The sequence below is a fragment of the Gobio gobio genome (assembly GCF_949357685.1).
Source record: "Gobio gobio genome assembly, chromosome: 2".
Classification (NCBI taxonomy): Eukaryota; Metazoa; Chordata; class Actinopteri; order Cypriniformes; family Gobionidae; genus Gobio; species Gobio gobio.
In genome coordinates this window covers 4,463,843-4,481,605 of record NC_137098.1, presented here as the reverse complement: position 1 = coordinate 4,481,605, position 17,763 = coordinate 4,463,843, and the positions used below count along the sequence as shown (strand labels likewise).

At 37.3% G+C, this 17,763-nt stretch overlaps 1 protein-coding gene across 6 annotated transcripts in view; it reads left to right on the top strand.

Annotated features, from left to right (window-relative positions):
- Positions 1-1,311: 1,311 nt before the first annotated feature.
- Positions 1,312-17,763, top strand: part of drd4b (dopamine receptor D4b) — a 473,608-nt gene continuing 457,156 nt past the window's right edge. For 3 of the 6 annotated variants that reach the window (XM_079806315.1, XM_079806318.1, XM_079806319.1), the window contains exons 1-3: positions 1,421-1,893; positions 5,590-5,702; positions 13,300-13,859. In XM_079806315.1, the coding sequence (XP_079662441.1) occupies positions 1,657-1,893; positions 5,590-5,702; positions 13,300-13,859 (910 nt within the window). In that variant the 5' untranslated portion in view covers positions 1,421-1,656. Of the gene's footprint in view, positions 1,894-5,589; positions 5,703-13,263; positions 13,860-17,763 lie in introns of all 6 variants that reach the window. The other 3 variants (XM_079806316.1, XM_079806317.1, XM_079806314.1) reach the window with 2 other exon arrangements.

Sequence of the window (17,763 nt, the reverse complement as noted above, 5' to 3'; positions counted from 1 at the left end):
ATTCCACCTCTCCTTCCATTTAAAGATGTGGCTCCGCAGCGTACCATCTCCTGAGACGGGCACGCTTTCCCAGCGTTATCCAATAGTCACACTGAGTGGGTCTTGCAGGAACAGCAGTGACTGTCCTTCCCTGCCGGGAGCCCTGACTCCCACTCTAACATAGGAGTGGTCCAGCGAAGAAGGGCCAGCATCCTGGCGTGTTGGTAGGGATCCCAATTCGTCGGTCAGTTCCGACGTACGTCGAACGTGACCGACTGAAAGGGAACGTCTCGGTAACGTATGTAACCCTCGTTCCCTGAAGGAGGGAACGGAGACGTACGTCCCGTCGCCAGGTGCTGTGCTTCAGCTGAAGGCCCGAGCCACCTATCTCGGCTCCTCAGTTGAAAACGGTATGCGGCACTTCCACTTCCATATTTATACCCGCGACACGGGGCGGTGCGTGGAATGCGTGATCGCATGCCAATGTTCATTGGCTCGTTTTAATCACTCCAAGTAGGTCAGTCTCTGAAAACAGATCCCAATTTGTCGGTCAGTTCCGACGTACGTCTCCGTTCCCTCCTTGAGGGAACGAGGGTTACATAAGTAACCGAGACGTTTTACCACAAATACCATGGTTAAACTATGGTTAGAGTAGCAAAGCCATTGTGGTTACCATGGTTTAACTATAATATCCATTTTTTTGTGGTTTTATTTGTAGTAAAACCATGGTTCATTTTCGTAAGAGTGGTTTCGCTAGATAAGACCCTATTCCTCGTCTGGGATCGCGCAGAGCCTCTGAAGCCCTTCCTTTGAAACTGCATCGATTTGGACCTTCATCTCATTGGTTGCCATTGAAGTCCATTATATGGAGAAAAATCCTGGAATGTTCTTTTCGACTGAAGAAAGAAAGACATTTTGAAGTGAACTAATCCTTTAAATATATTTTAAATATACTCAAATAGCAAAAGAAAAACTCCACAATAGTGTTTTCACAATGTTCAAAAAGAGAAGAGAGAAATAGCCTAGAGAGAGATTGATAACGGCAGCCAGAAGAGAGAAAGATGTCAATTTTACCGACCATAACACAGCCGTTGTATTAGAAACACCCTCTTTTTTATTATTATTTTTTTTTAAATTTGATGCAAAGGTAATATAATACAAAGTATAGTGTTATAAAAGTACATACATTTAAAATATATATATATATATATATATATATATATATATATATATATATATATATATATATATATATATATATATATATATATATATATATATATATATATAAAAAAACGTTGCAGGATTTACTATGTTGATGACCGTTAAAACGGTTAAAACGCGTCATCACAGACTGTGAAAATGGATTAGGCGGTTGGGTATGAGCAACGTCTTTTTAATTTCAACAGCGAAAACTTTCATTTTGACAGCAGCAGCTCCCATCAACTGAAATGCAGCTCGACTTTTCCCAGATTATCTGACTGTGTTATTTCAGGACAAACAGCAGATTGACCGACCTGCTCTTGTGCTGTGTGACGCGGTGCTGCTGATTATATGGCTCGTCTTCTGACTAACGTTAACACAAGATGAACAGAGATGGACCAAAGCGGATCGGACAACATGAGACATCCATGAAAAGTTTCCCAGAAGACGCCGTTCTCGCTCGGACCAAGAACAATGAATATCTCGATCTTGAACTGTACACTTCAGCCGGCGCTCTTTACTCATAATGTTCCCGCTCTTATATTCGGGGTTTCGCTTATTATTGTGATCATTTGTGGAAATGCGCTCGTGTGCCTTAGTGTTTACAAGGAAAAAGCCCTGAAGACGACGACAAACTACTTCATTGTGAGTTTGGCTGTGGCAGATCTGCTGCTGGCAGTTTTGGTTTTACCCCTGTTTGTCTATGCTGAGGTAAGTGATGCGTTTATATGTCGATAAGTTCATTTTCTAATACGTTTTGTTTAAGTCCACGAACAATAAAGTGCAGAAACATGGCAACGTTAATAGTTCTTTGGTATAGGCTCCTATTTTAGTCCAATCGTTTATCACCAGTGACATTTTTGTCAGATTTTTGTAAGGGATATTGTATTTCAATATAGCCTACTCTAGGTCGATGTATCAGTATTATATACAGTATTATATATATATATATATATATATATATATATATATATATATATATATATATATATATATATATATATATATATATATATATATATACACTCTAAAAAAAAAAGGTTCTATGGCACCAAAAATGGTTCTTGGCTCGTAATCATACACTCTAAAAAAAAAGGCTCGTAATCATAGGGGAACCTTTTTTAGTGCTATATAGCACCAATTTTGGTGCTTCAGTGGTTCTTCAGCGGTTCTTCAGAGGTGCTATATAGCACCTTAGTCAAAGAACCGGTGAAGAACCTCTGAAGAACCACTAAAGAACCACTGAAGCACCAAAATTGGTGCTATATAGCACTAAAAAAGGTTCCCCTACACTCTAAAAAAAGGCTCGTAATCATAGGAGAACATTTTTTAGTGCTAAATAGCACCAATTTTGGTGCTTCAGTGGTTCTTTAGTGGTTCTTCAGAGGTTCTTCACCGGTTCTTCAGAGGCTCTTCACCGGTTCTTTGACTAAGGTGCTATATAGCACCTCTGAAGAACCGCTGAAGAACCACTGAAGCACCAAAATTGGTGCTATATAGCACTAAAAAAGGTTCCCCTATGATTACGAGCCAAGAACCATTTTTGGTGCCATATAGAACCTTTTTTTTTTTAGAGTGTAGATGTATCAGTATTATATACAGTATATATATATATATATATATATATATATATATATATATATATATATATATATATATATATATATATATAGTCAAGCCAAAATTTATTCAGACAACTTCAATATTTTCTCACATTATCACAGTTTATTCGATATAGTTTAGAAAATGGTAATAAACTAGAACTTCATCTTGATAATGTCAGATAACTTTAATAGAAAGGGATGTAATGGATTACAATCAACCAATCGGCTGTTAAATTTAACAACACAATTAGATAATACCAATTTAGGTCAACCAATGACCAAGCAATGCTTCATTTTATTCAGTCTGTGGTGTCAAAGGTCACATTAGCAATTAAAGAAAAAAACACTGAAGCAAAACATGGTCAGCTCAAAATGTCTGAATCATTTTGGTCCCAAATTTTTGGGTTTAATATGTCACAGTTTCCTTTTTTTGAAATCTTCACTTACATACATGATCTCCTGCACACACTAGTAAAACATTATATCTGGTGTCTGAATCATTTTTAGTTTGACTGTGTGTGTATATACGCACACACAGTGTTGGGTAAGTTACTTCACGTCTTCAAATGTGTAATTAGATTACTGTACTATTGCATTACTTATTACTAATCACTTTAAATCACATATTAACCATGACCAGTTGAACAACAAGGATAGACACGAAACTACGCTTTTAATCCTATCAAGTATTTAATATAATATTGCATAAATTATTCTTGAACTGACCAACGTATTTCAAGGGTGAGGGTTACATTAAAAACATACATTTTAACATTAGATGTTACATTTTGTGATCGTTAATCCACTTTTAGAATTGTTCTGCCTATATAGTATTTAATGCAATTACATCAGAAGTAACTTCAATTACAGTAAATTTAAGAGCAATCCCTTACTTTACTCTTTTAATGGGAAATTACTGTAATTACTTAGTAATGCATTACACTAGGGATGCTCCGATCCAGATTCCAATGCTTCACTGATTTATAAGCTCTCTGATTACCGTAAAAAAAAAAAAAATACTATGGATGTCGCCTTTATTATATTTTTGTTACATTTTTGTTATGTAATGTAATGTAACTATTGTTTTAACAGGGTACTAAATAATCACCAAAAATATTCATTATACATTTTAATATGCCTTTAATATGTTTCTGCATTACACTCTGCATATTTCTGCATAGAGCTATAGCTTTCCTATAGCTCAAACAGTAGAGCATGGCGCTAGCAACGCCAAAGTCATGGGTTCGATTCCCAGGGAAAGCAAGAATTGACAAAATGTAAAATGTGTAACTTGAATGCAATGTAAGTCGCTTTGCATAAAAGCATCTGCCAAATGCATAAATGTAAATATCAGGATACTTAAACAAAATGTAGCAGTCTGATACAACCCTCAAGGTTTATTTAAACATTGTCCAATAGTAAAATGTTGAGGACAAAATAAACATTTAATCCTCTAAAATGGAGAAGTCTGATGTAACTTAAACATTGTCCAATACAATTTTTAATTGTTTCACATGAAACCCTTCTCCACTTCGGCCTTCAAAGCTCTCGTTTGAATATTTGCTACTACCCCACGCATCATGCGATGACGTCATCAAATTGCGATCGGTTCGCGAGATCGGCCAAGTTTAGTGAGTACCGATCGAGTCATAAAATATGATTATCGGCCGATACCGATCTCTGGCCGAACGATTGGAGCATCGGCACAATATATCGAAATTATCGAAATATCGTAAATGTACATATCGCAATATGCATATCGCAACGGTACACAATATCTGAATGATTTTAATAGGCTGCTTCAACATTGTGAAAAGTGTACGTTTTAGGTCGACGCATATAGCAGAGAATAGACTGACTTTCTGTGACTTGCTTGACGTTAAAAAGAGTTATTAAACGTGCGCACAAGCCGCCTCTCTGAAAGTGTGTGAGCCCTTCAGTTCTGTTTCGTGCCTTGTTACACACTCGAACTGTCAAATACACACACAGTTATGTCAAAATGGCTGCTTTGTAGCTTTATTATGTACCAGTGTATACTTAATTCACGTGAACACTACTGTTTTTAGTTCTTATTATTAATAACAAAGATAAATTAAAAGAACAAAAATAATCATCAACCCCTAGTTCAGGTGTCTTTGTTTACCTGGATGATCTTGAAGTTAAGTTTTAGGTTGATATAACTTTATATTTCCAAGTCAAGCAAAGATTTTTTGGTATTTAAATATTGGCATTACATTTTTGGTTTGTTTACATTGATGTTAAAATTATATTGTCAGATTTGTGACATACATACCGCGGGTCACTATCAGAAGTTGTAGCGTTGCTTTCTTTTCCCAGAAAGAATATGAAACACATAAATGGTATCATTCTCAGTTTTTAAATACATTTTTTTTTTATATAATCTAAATAGACTTTTATACACTTAAAACAATATCGTATCGCATATTGAATACCGCATTATTTAACAAGGTATTGCATACCGCATTTTTCTTCAATATCGCACAGCGCTACACCCAATATATATATGAAAAGGCTTCTGGATAACTCCCTCTTTAAATCTTTTTCTCTTTTAGGCCACTTATCTTGTTATCCTAAAGTTGCCGCCACTTTAATCGGTCATGTTGTTGCTTCATTAGGCTCATTAGATTAGTTTGACTCATTTAGAGAATCAAGGGCAGTCTGAATCTCATTTGCCTCAATAAAGTCGCTTACCGTTTGACATGAATTGTAGTCATGAAGATGTAAGGAAGTGTGTTTGTTTTGTGCTAAATGCTCTTTTTGACACTTAAATCTGTCTTTCCAGTTTCAAGGTGGTGTTTGGTCATTGGATGTGGCTCTATGCGATGGACTAATGACCATGGATGTAATGCTCTGTACAGCGTCTATATTCAACCTCTGTGCAATCAGTGTGGACAGGTTTGAATTTCCCATAATATTGATATTGCATAGCATTGCTGTTCCAGAGGAAAGAGAAAAGTTGCTTTGGGAGCCCTGAGGCATTTTCTCAAGAAAGAATGCGAACTACATAATCAGTTTTTGGCGTATTGGTTTTGACCTAATCAGGGTTTGCAGAAACAGGTCATGCTGGTTATGAAGTGCATTCTTATAGTGTGTAAGACCATGTTCCAGCAAATCACTGTCAAACACAAAGTGTTCTTTGAGTGACTTTATTAAAGAAAGTTAAACCAGTGGTTGTCAACTGGAGACTCGTGACCCAAAGTCGGACCACAGGTCTGATAACATATAGTAGGAAAATAGCAATGCTAAATTCAAATAATAAAATGCATCTAACGTCGGATAACAGAACAAATTGGCTTAACATCTTTTGTTGATGTCAAAAGCAGTGTCGGCACAAATTCATCGGCTATTTAGAAGCCGAACCAAATAAGGCTGATGCCAAACCAAGCCATCAAATTTCAGTACCCGAACACTCCAACCATAAAAACAATGTGAAACTAAACCAGTAGATTTTCCTTTTCAGCTTGTCATGTTACTAATTTTGCATATTGTTGGGCCAATGAAGCTTATGGTTACAACTTAAAGAAATGCATGGTTGCAAGTTAAACCTTTTAAGTTGCAAACATTATTTTGTGGTATTCGGTTGACATAATAATGTTGATCATTACATTAACAGGGATTTAACTCCATTAACTCATTCCCCGCCAGCATTTTTTTTTTTAAAGTTGCCAGCCACCGCCAGGGTTTTTGTAGCCTGGCTCCGCCCTCCTACGTACTTTCCAGGGATGGAAATTAGCACCCGCTACCAGCCAAATGCGGGTGATATTGTGTTGTTGCGGGTAAACTCGCTTCACCTACCGGCCACCGTGGCGGGTAAATAATAATAGCATAGCCTACCGTTTCACCTGGACGCCGGACACTTTAAGAGGAGGCACACCTTCAAAAAAAAATGTGGTGTTACAAATCAATTTCACAATAAGTAGTAGAGAAGTTAATTTGCGGGTGGTTGCGTTTTAGAGTCTCGAGAACATGAGCTGTAAACGTTAGTGATGCACCGATCATGATTTTACATGGCCGATTCCGATACCGATTTCCGATTATTATTATTATTTTTTTATTTTACACAATAAAAGAACAAAAGTATACATGAACAAGATGTTTATTTGGTATTTAACAGGCTAAATTGGCTTTTGGCTAATGAAAACAAGTCCGAAATCTGAAATTAACGGGACATTGAATTGGAAATTTAAAGGCTGAAAGGTGAAATTAAAGGCAACAACTGCATATTCTGCAATCCAAACAAAGATGTTACTTATATCAGCATTTGTTTTTAAATTCAGTGTAAAGAAAAAAAGTCTTTACCAGTGAAATTAAATAAAACCAAAGTATATAATTGTTCCAAAATGTTAAATCAAATAATGTTTAGTGCAACGGAAAAATCATCCCTAGTAAGCGTGCGTGTTTTTTTAAAAACATATCGAGCTTGCGTCGCGTCCACCGTTTGAACGCAAAGGTATAGGCCTATTGTTTTTTTTAATGGATAATATATTAATATAATATTCCATACATTATCAGAGCTTGGCAGACAGAATTATTATATATTTTCAGACAGGTTAATTAATAGATTATAGCCTAATTAATGTTACTATTAATGTATCATTTTAATCATACATAATAAATAATCCTGCCATATAAAGTTTGACGTTTATTAAAAGAATATTTAGATAAAAATGGGACAAATAATTACATAATAATATAGTCATAATTTAAGTAAATTAATAAAAAATTTAACATTTTTGAAATTCAGAATTGTCAAAAAAGTGATTACTGGTTCAGAATGACTTCTTAAACCCAAAAATGAAAATTCTGTCATCATTTACTCACCCTCAAGTTGTTCCAAACCTGCATGACTTTCTTTGTTCTGCTGAATAGAAAAGAAGATATTTTGAAGAATGTTTGTAACAAATCAGAGAGAGCAACCATTGACTAGGTAAAAAAAATACTATGGCAGTCAATGGTTGCTCTCTCTGATTGGTTACAAACATTCTTCAAAATATCTTCTTTTCTATTCAGCAGAACAAAGAAAGTCATGCAGGTTTGGACAACTTGAGGGTGAGTAAATGAAGACAGAATTTTCATTTTTGGGTGAACTATCCCTTTGAAGCCTTTCCAGCTCTCTCCGTTAGTGGTGAAGGAGTTGCTGAAGCCCTATTGGGACGGTAATTGTTTCTCGTGCAGTCTGAAGGTATTGTCATCATTTACAGCGGCTAGTCAGTGATTTTATTGCTGTCCGTCTCCCACCACCCGTGCAAAAATCCCCGGCCAAATTACCGACTGCTTTAGACAAACAGAAGGTCGTGTGGTCATTTAATTGCTGTCCGAATCCACATCTCTGAGTTTTCAAGAATATATCACTTCAAAATCCACTGTTTATATCCTTTTTGACCAGGGCTCGACATAAGCAATGGCCCGATGACCCGGGCCAGTAAAAGAGTATGTCGGTCTAGTTGAATGGCCAATCACATTGGCCATCCGCAAAGGCAAAACAAACGTCATACCGTCATACAGAATCGCGAAGATGTTGGCTCTCAGTACCTCACCGATGTAGCATGTCGAAGGTAACTTACTCAACTAGCAAGCTAATATATCACCATAACTTTGCTCATAATTGATAGATCCAAAGTGCGAGTGCTTGACTTGTGTCAAGAGTGAATTTGGGTGTCATTCCAAAGGCAGCGCGCACGCTCCGAAACAGACCGAGACGAGACGAGTAAATTATACTCTCGGTTTCATGTGCACGTCAGGGATGGCTGACGCAAAACTGTAGTTCCGAAGCTTTGCGCAATCCGAAGCGCAGATGTTTCGAGTCGAACGATCCGAAGCGTGATTCAAAACACCTATGTATGTCACGTGACTACGGCTAAATGAAGCCAAAAATATCTTATATAATGTGTATCTGTTCATTGTTTATATATATATGTATATATATATATATATATATATATATATATATATATATATATATATATATATATATATATATAAAACAAAAGATAAACAATTAACAAAGATACACATTATATAGGCAAACACAGTGCTAACATTACTGGTCAGGAAATAAAAAATTCATAATTACAATGACAATTTGGTTATTTTTGCATGTCTCCAGGGGCTCTCTAGCTCTTATCATGTACTCCATTTGCTGTATTGATTAATCCTAATGTATACAATACATACAGTTTAATGGAAAAGTTTTCATTATATTTCTTTCAGGGCCAATAAAAATATAGAAGGGTCCAGCAAAACTCTGATCTACTGGGAATTTTTTTTTATGTTGAGCCCTGTTTTTGACCCCTGCAGAGCACCGTACAGTTGCGCTGAAATTTGGATGCATTTCTAGACTTGTATTTCTTTAAATGCTGGCAAGTATTTTCAAGAGCAATATTTCATCACCGCTCAAAAAATAAAAGGAAGAAAAGCACATAAACATTTGAATTGGGCTGTTATTTACGGCAGCATTTATTCTTATCATACCAAGCATATGACATTTTATTTACAGCATACAATCATGTTACAGACTACGTGAGCAGCGCGTTCCCGATCACAAAACTCTCCCCTCCACCGTGTATAAATCACAATTTAATGTGAGAAACAAAGGCGAACGGCACATGACATACGTCACGACCAAACGTTAGCGATTGGTTATGGCAGATCCAGAGCGGCTCTGGGCAGATCCAATAGTTTTAAGCTTCAAGAGTTCCCGCCTTCAAGGAAGTAAACGCTTGTCAATGGAGAGTGGCCAGGCTCTCTGAACAAATGAAATGTACAAGTCTGGTAAGACCAGGCTAGGGTTTTTGATCATGGCCCATAGAATATTTTGTTGTATGAATATCTGAGCATGAAATATATCAAAAGAAAGAGCAGACCCTCTGCTTTTAAACAAAAAAAAACTTTTATTCTAGCTTCATGCATCTTTTTTATCAACACTTAAATATGGGCATGTTTCATAAAAAAAAGTAACAATTGGAACAAAAAGCTGAGAAAAATCAAGTTTTTGTCAAAGACTTCATCCAGATCAGATTCAGAGCGATAATGAAACACAGATGAGAGTCGAGTCCTAGACACACAGTCCTAGAGCTCAACATCAGGCAGTTTTGATTTATATGATGTTTAATGGTGATGATCACGTTATTTTACATATGCACCTGCTTATATACGATCGCTTGTTTTTTTTGCGTCTTCCTTGTCTGTGTTTTGATCCAGTACTCATTTAGAAGATGCGTAATAGCGCCCCCCCCCCCCCCCCCCCCCTAGCGTATAACAGCGAAAACACGGAAACCCGGAAAATTCCGTTTGGCAGGGAAGCGTTTTCTCTAGGTTATACAATCGACTGTGTCGACGCTGTTAATTAGTTGACGTCAATATTTTTAGTCGACTGGGTAAGTTGGGTATGATATGAAATTGTATAAGTACCGGTACTTTGACAGCACTCTAATAAGAGCAGTATTTCTTAATTTGCGTCGATGTGTGACAGCAGGAGTGAGGACGTGTGTGAGCGTTAACTAAACAATGGAAGCAAAACAGTCAAATATATACGCGCAGCTCAGGAAAAAGAAAGCAACAGAAAAATGTGGCGCGGCCGGACTCTGACCTGAAGCGCGCACACGCCTTTCACTCAGATCGCAATGTCTGTTTCGTGGATTATTGGGCTTGAATGGTAAAAAATATGTAAAAATGCACGTCCTGGCGAGTATTCGGGTAAACGCAGTGAGATATGTCTAGGGTTTTTTAACCCTAAAACAATGATAAAACAATGAATAGTAAGTTCTGTCATGTTATTCAATTACTTTTACTGTTTTTTGCCATGGTATCGATTCAGTAACGTATCGGTATTGCGGTATTTTAGTCTGGTATCGTATCAAAGTCATAATTTTGGTATCGTGACAACACTATTCTAAAGTATTTGCTGATATTCTCTTTTTTTGTTATGTTGGTTTACAAATTTGTACCTTTTTACATTTGTACTCTTTTAGTTTGACATTTTGTCAAGGGCTTGTTTACATTTATACTTTTTTTATAGTACACTACTGAAGGCCAACGTTGCAAGTTAAATTAAATGTTTTTAAGTAAAATTGTTGAAAATTATTGTGATCAATTAGTCGATAGATTAATCGATAAATTAGTCGATAGATTAATCGATATAAAAATAGTCGTTAGTGGCAGCCCTAAACAGCGCCCCCACTAAATATATATAACATTCTAGCGGTTAGGCACTAGGACCTGGAGGAGGCTTCTGCTGCTGTGGAGGCTGCTGCACGCGCTAGAGATCTCACACACACACAGGGGAGTCACTGTTGACGGTCACGTCCTTCTGTTTGCACATTCACAAATTCAAGGCAGCATTTAAAAACTGTCAATATAAATCACCATGCATGCAATGTATTTGCTTGTTGACATACAAGTTCACTTCAAGAATGGCCACACTGCTGACATGATCTTATCGCTATTGCACTCCTTGCACACGTGAGTTATTGCAGCCACATATCAACATGAATCGGCAAGGCATATTGGCATAATTTTTTCATATCCGATGTTGTACCGATAATATCGGGCATCCCTAGTTTTAATCCAACCAAAACCCTCCAAGTGTGAACACAAAACCAGTTGAGAACCACTGTCTGCAACGTTTGGCTTTGTTGTGATCATGGCACTATTACCCCTTTTCCACCGAGGCAGTGCTGGTGCTGGTTCGGAGCCAGAGTCTAGTTTCAAATCGGTTTGTCTTTCGATACCCAAAGCACCGGCTCTGAAACAGGAAAAGTGGTTCTTAAGTAGCACCAAAACATTGCTGGTCTAGAAGTAAGAAGCGCTTGCGTCAGGGGTTACCGGGACCAACAAGACCAACACAAACTTGTGAGAAGATAAAAGAAATAGCAGCTAATGGAGCTAACAGCTGCTCGATTGTAATCTCTGTCTATACAAATCACGGCGAGCTGCACGAATGCGGTGGATTCTCTGTGTTTTGATGCCGATGTCGGATCGTAAAGCCATGTGCATCAATAGTAACGCAACGTTTGCCATTGTTGAAGAAAGATGAGACGTATACAGTGACATAAGACTGACTCTGTAGCGGCTCTCTAGCCCGTGGAAAGACAAACCGGTTCTTATGGTGCGTTCACACCGGACGTGAATGAAGCATTTCGCGCAAGTGATTTACATGTTAAGTCAATGCAAAGACGCGAATAGACATTCTGCGGCGCGATTCGCGTGAATGAGGCCGCGCGAATCGCGCAAGTTGAAAATTGGAACTTTGGCGGATATTTGCGCCAAGTTAACCAATCAGGAGCTTGCCCTAGTAGTGACAACAATGAGGAGAAAATCATATGGTTTACATTAATCATATATTAGTTAGGGCTGTCAAAAGATTAATCGCGATTAATCACATCCAAAATAAAAGTTTGTGTTTACATAATATATGTGTGTGTGCTCTGTTAATTATTATTTATATATAAATACACACACATTCATGTATATATTTAAGAAATATTTGCATGTATATACTGTATATACATTTATATAATCTATAATATATATAAATATAAATGTTTTATATATAAAAATTATATTTTTTTCTTAAATATATACATGCTTGTGTGTGTATTTATATATAAATAATAATTAACAGAGTACACACACATATATTATGTAAACACAAACTTTTATTTTGGATGCGATTAATCGCAATTAATATTTTGACAGCCCTAATATTAATATCTGGTTCAGACAAGTGTGCATATGATTATCACTGTAATAAAATGAAATGACATGTAACACAACCTAGTCTCTTTTTGTTTAATCTTATGTTTATGTATGATCAATAATACAAAAGTATAAGTAAAAGGTATAAGAAGCTTAAATGAAATAAAGCAAACAATTCAGTCAAACATTCAAAGTCAGTGCTAGTCGGCTACAACGGTAACGTAAAGTTAAATAGCCTAAAAATAAAAAAGTAATGAAACTTCACTTTGTCCTCAGCCTAAACGATTTGCCAGGGAACAAATTATAAGATCGGCCGTTACATCTACACAAGATTAATTATAGACGAATTACACAACTCCGAAAACGCCAGATCACATGTTCAAATAGGCGCTCTCTTTATAAATAAACCACAGATTTGAGCTTTAAACAACCACATTATCGCCTGAAAAACTCTTAAAACTACATTTTGTCACACATTAATGTCAGCCATTTCTCAACAAGACGAGCCGCTGGCAGAAGCCCCTCCCATGACACGAATTCACGCGCGAATGAAGCGAGTAAACTCAAAATGTTCAAGCGTCCAACTTTACGCGAATAGCGCAATTTATTCGGTGTGAACGCACCATTAGAAGGCTCGTCAGTCGAGCCAACTCCGAACTGAACTCTGAACTAGCACCCGGTTCATTCTGGTGGAAAAGGGGTATAAGTCTTTATTTCTGTGTGTCCAGATGGTAAAGTTGAATATGCATCCTGTTAACAGGTTTATAGCAGTGTCCATTCCTCTTAACTACAACAGAAAGCATGTTGACCATCGGCAAATGATCTTACTCTCTGCCACGTGGCTGTTGGCTCTGGCGGTGGCTTCTCCGGTCGTCTTCGGGATAAACAATGTTCCACAAAGAGACCCCAGAGAATGCAAACTGGAAGACAACAATTACGTGGTATATTCGTCCGTCTGCTCCTTTTTCATCCCGTGCCCCATCATGCTCCTGCTGTACTTTGGGATGTTCCATGGCCTGCGCAAGTGGGAAGAAACACGCAAAGCCAAACTGAGGAACAGTATCCAGGCTTGTCGTAGTTTACAGCACGCGGCCGTGGCTGCCGCCCTCCCGCCACTAGGGGCTCTGCCTGCATCTCTGCCCCGGGTCATTGAGAGGGACTTGGCCCAGTCCAGTCTTGAGGAGCTCGATGACTTCAAGCGGCCCGTCTGCCCCTTCCCACCAGAGTATAAAAACAGCACCATTCAAACTGTGGCCTACAGTGACATTAAATACGGCCAGCCAACTCAGCGGAAGAAGAGGGCGAAGATCAATGGAAGGGAGAGGAAAGCCATGAGGGTTTTACCCGTTGTTGTGGGTAAGTGTTGAAATAACTGAAGCTGGTGAATATTTCTTTTGTCTTGTTGGAGTTGAAGTACTCACTATATAATTCATGTGATGTGAGCAGAATGAAAGACTTAAAGCTAGGGCTGTACGAATAATCGAAAAATAACCGAAACCGACATTCAGAACCTCTAACCGACGTATTTTCCCCATGTCGGTTATTTCGGTTTTCACGTGACTCCGCCCCGTCAGTCACATCAAGTGCAGTTTGCAGGCACACAGAGATGCAGGAGCAGTTATCTGTGTTTATAGATGCCCAGAATCACTATAGTAGCTGCATGTTTTACACAGTTTATACAGGTCAGTTAATTGCTGTTCTTATAGCCTACGCCCTGACACACACACACACACAGAGACGGCGCGCGCAAGCCCTGAAGCCAAATCACTTTCACTTTCATGCTCATAAAGTTTGTCAAGTAAATGCGTTTAAAGGCTTGCCAGTTTCAACATTTAAAGCGATTGTGAACTATTCAACAACAACAATACGGAAAACTTCTCCGTTCAGTGCTCAGTTTTTTTCTGTAACACAGAGCCGAGTCGCGTCTCTGAAAACGTGCGCGCCCTGAAGGCAGATCTCTATCACCTGCATCCTCACAAAGCTTGTCATTTGTAGGTGGTTTAAGCCCTGCCAGTTTGAACATTAAAGCGAGTTTCGACCATCAGATGTGTATTATGTTGAACTAATGCCTGACATATTTTGACAAACGAAAACACAGACAGAAGCTGTGACTAAAGTAAAGTCACTAAAGTAGCTCAGAAACTCAACCGTTATAGGCATACATTTTAATACCTTTGAAGTACAAACCACAGCTTCATAATGAATAGAGACGGTATGAGTAATTCACACACACACTCACTCTCTCATTAATGCATTCAAATAAATGTAATGCAGGCCTATGTGTTAATTTATCTGTATCTGATGCATAACAAGCTGAAATCTGCCCCATGGACAATAACTGCTGAAAGTGAACCGTTTCCTTCAAGTATTTTAAAATCACAATGCACTTTTTCATTAGAAAAAAAAATTCCACCTTTAATAGTAGAAAATATTTACAGTACAAACCTTATCAGTGAACTTACTCAAAAACCTTATGAGGGCAAAAAAAAGAAAGAAAGAAAAATAATCGTTCATTAATCGTAATCGAGGTCAAATGTTCAATTAATCGAGGTTTTTATTTTTGGTCAAATCGTTACAGCCCTACTTAAAGGATTAGTTCACTTTTAAATAAACTTTTGCTGATAATTTACTCACCCCCATGTCATCCAAAGATGTCCATGTCTTTCTTTCTGCAGTCGAAAAGAAATTAAGGTTTTGGATGAAAACATTCCAGGATTTTTCTCCATATAATGGACTTCAATGGGCTCCAAACGGTTCAAATGACAGTTTCAGTGCAGCTTCAAGGGCTTTAAACGACACCAGATGATGAATAAGGGTCTTCTCTATCCAAACCATCAGTTTCTGAGAGAAACCCAGCAGTATTTATGCTATTATTTTACCTCTTATCAGACGAACGTGATCATCTCTGAGCTCCGCCATAACTTCCGCTAAGTGAGGTCAAAATACGAGGCTGGTCATAGATATATCAATAGTAGATGCCTCATTCTACTGATCCGTGCAGTCGCTAATGAGGCATCTACGTATACATCTATGACCACGCTCATATTTTGACCTCACTTAGCAGAAGTTATGGCGGAGCTCAGAGATGATCACGTTCGTCTGATAAGAGGTAAAATAATAGCATAAATACTGCTGGGTTTCTCTCAGAAACTGATGGTTTGGCTAGATAAGACCCTTATTCATCATCTGGTGTCGTTTAAAGCCCTTTGAAGCTGCACTGAAACTGTCATTTGGACCTTGAACAGTTTGGAGCCCATTGAAGTCCATTATATGGAGAAAAACCCTGGACTGTTTTCATCCAAAACCTTAATTTCTTTTCGACTGCAAAAAGAAAGACATGGACATCTTGGATGACATGGGGGTGAGTAAATTATCAGCAAAAGTTTATTTAAGTGAACTAATCCTTTAATAAATTCTCCGGAGCTTTTATCAACAACCCGGCCTAATTAGTATGTGAATGCACTTATACACGTCTAAACTCTGCATGAAATTGCCACACAAGTTGAATTTCCCAGGACCGCACAGACGAAACTAACTGCAGGCAAATCCCTCTATCCAATTATGATGTCATGGTTCACCTGATGCCTTAACCTCATTTCTGGGCCACCGTTCATTAACACAGAGACATACAGCAAAGACTAGAATTGGGTTTTACAAATCTGCCATTATTATTATAGTTGTTGTGCATTACATTATGTATTCTGAATATAGTGTGCAGTGTTTCCCACACATTAGAAAGCAATTTGTGGTGGCGGGGGCATGGGTGGGGGGTTGATTGGCACAAATATCGATTTCGATCTTGATTAAGTTTCAGTTCTTATGTATATAGCCTACTGTACATACTTTTTAGCATTATTTTAAACTTTTCTTGGGTTAAATTATATTTGCTCGCATTCATTAATATTCACTTGTGAGTGCTTATATAAGTATCATTAAAAATATTAGGATGTAAGCTATTAACGTTTTCAAATTTTAAATAACTAGGGCTGTCAAAAGATTAATCGCAATTATCTTATTATTATGAAGTTTGTGTTTACATAATATATGTGTGTGTACTCTGTACTTATTACTATTTATATATAAATACACACACATTCATGTATATATTTAAGAAATATTTGCATGTATATACTGTATATACATTTGTATAATCTATAATATATATAAATATAAATGTTTTATATATAAAAATTATATTTTTTGTTGTGTTGTGTGTGTATTTATATATAAATAATAATTAACAGAGTACACACACATATATAATGTGAACACAAACTTTTATTTTGGATGCGATTAATCGCGATTAATCTTTTGACAGCCCTAAAAATAACCTTAATTACTACACTAATTTTAATATATATAATAAAATAATAGAAGAAAAATATTTTAAGTGGTCATCAATGGACCATAATTATTGCAAAAATAGTACCAAAAGATCTCCTACAAAAATGCAATAGCCTAAATATTATTAAACTAAAATATAGAACATTTATTTAATTGAAAAATTGTTAAGGTGTATGGTCACATTTTACCATCAATGAGTATGAGTGTGAGCAATTAGTAAGGAATACCTGAGGGCTAAATACAAGAAAAACATTAACATTAATGTTAACAATGTTGCATCTCCATCACTCTCAATAATAAATTGATACTGCAAATATGATTGACTTATAATCAATGCACACTAGATAGATAGATAGATAGATAGATAGATCTTTATTGTCATTGTATGCAATACAACGAAATTCTGTTGGAGCCATCCTCTCCAAAAGCAGCATGAAGTAAAAATTTAAAATAAAACTATAGTATATGTACACATACATCAGCACATTCTCACCCAAGCACGTCTCACACATATACATTCGTCTGATACATACAGTACACATTCATTCCTTGTTCTCAATAAATATCTATAAAACAGTAAGCATTAAACACAGCAGTATTGCACCGATTCGGGGTAGGTGGAGTGTGTATGTTTTTATGATTGTATGGGTGGATGTGCGTATGATTTCTGTAATATGTTCACAGCTCTGGGGAAGAAGCTGTTCCGAAGTCTATTAGTGCGTGTACTTGGGGTTCTCAGTCTGCCTGAGGGGAGGGTGGTGAACAGGGAGTGTCCGGGATGTGAGGTGTCCTGCCTGATGTTTGTGGCCCGTGTGAGAAGACGGCTAGAATATAATTCACCCAGGTTTGGTAGGGGGGAGCCAATGATCCTCTCAGCCGTCTTGACAACCTGCTGCAGTCCCTTTCTTTCTGCTTC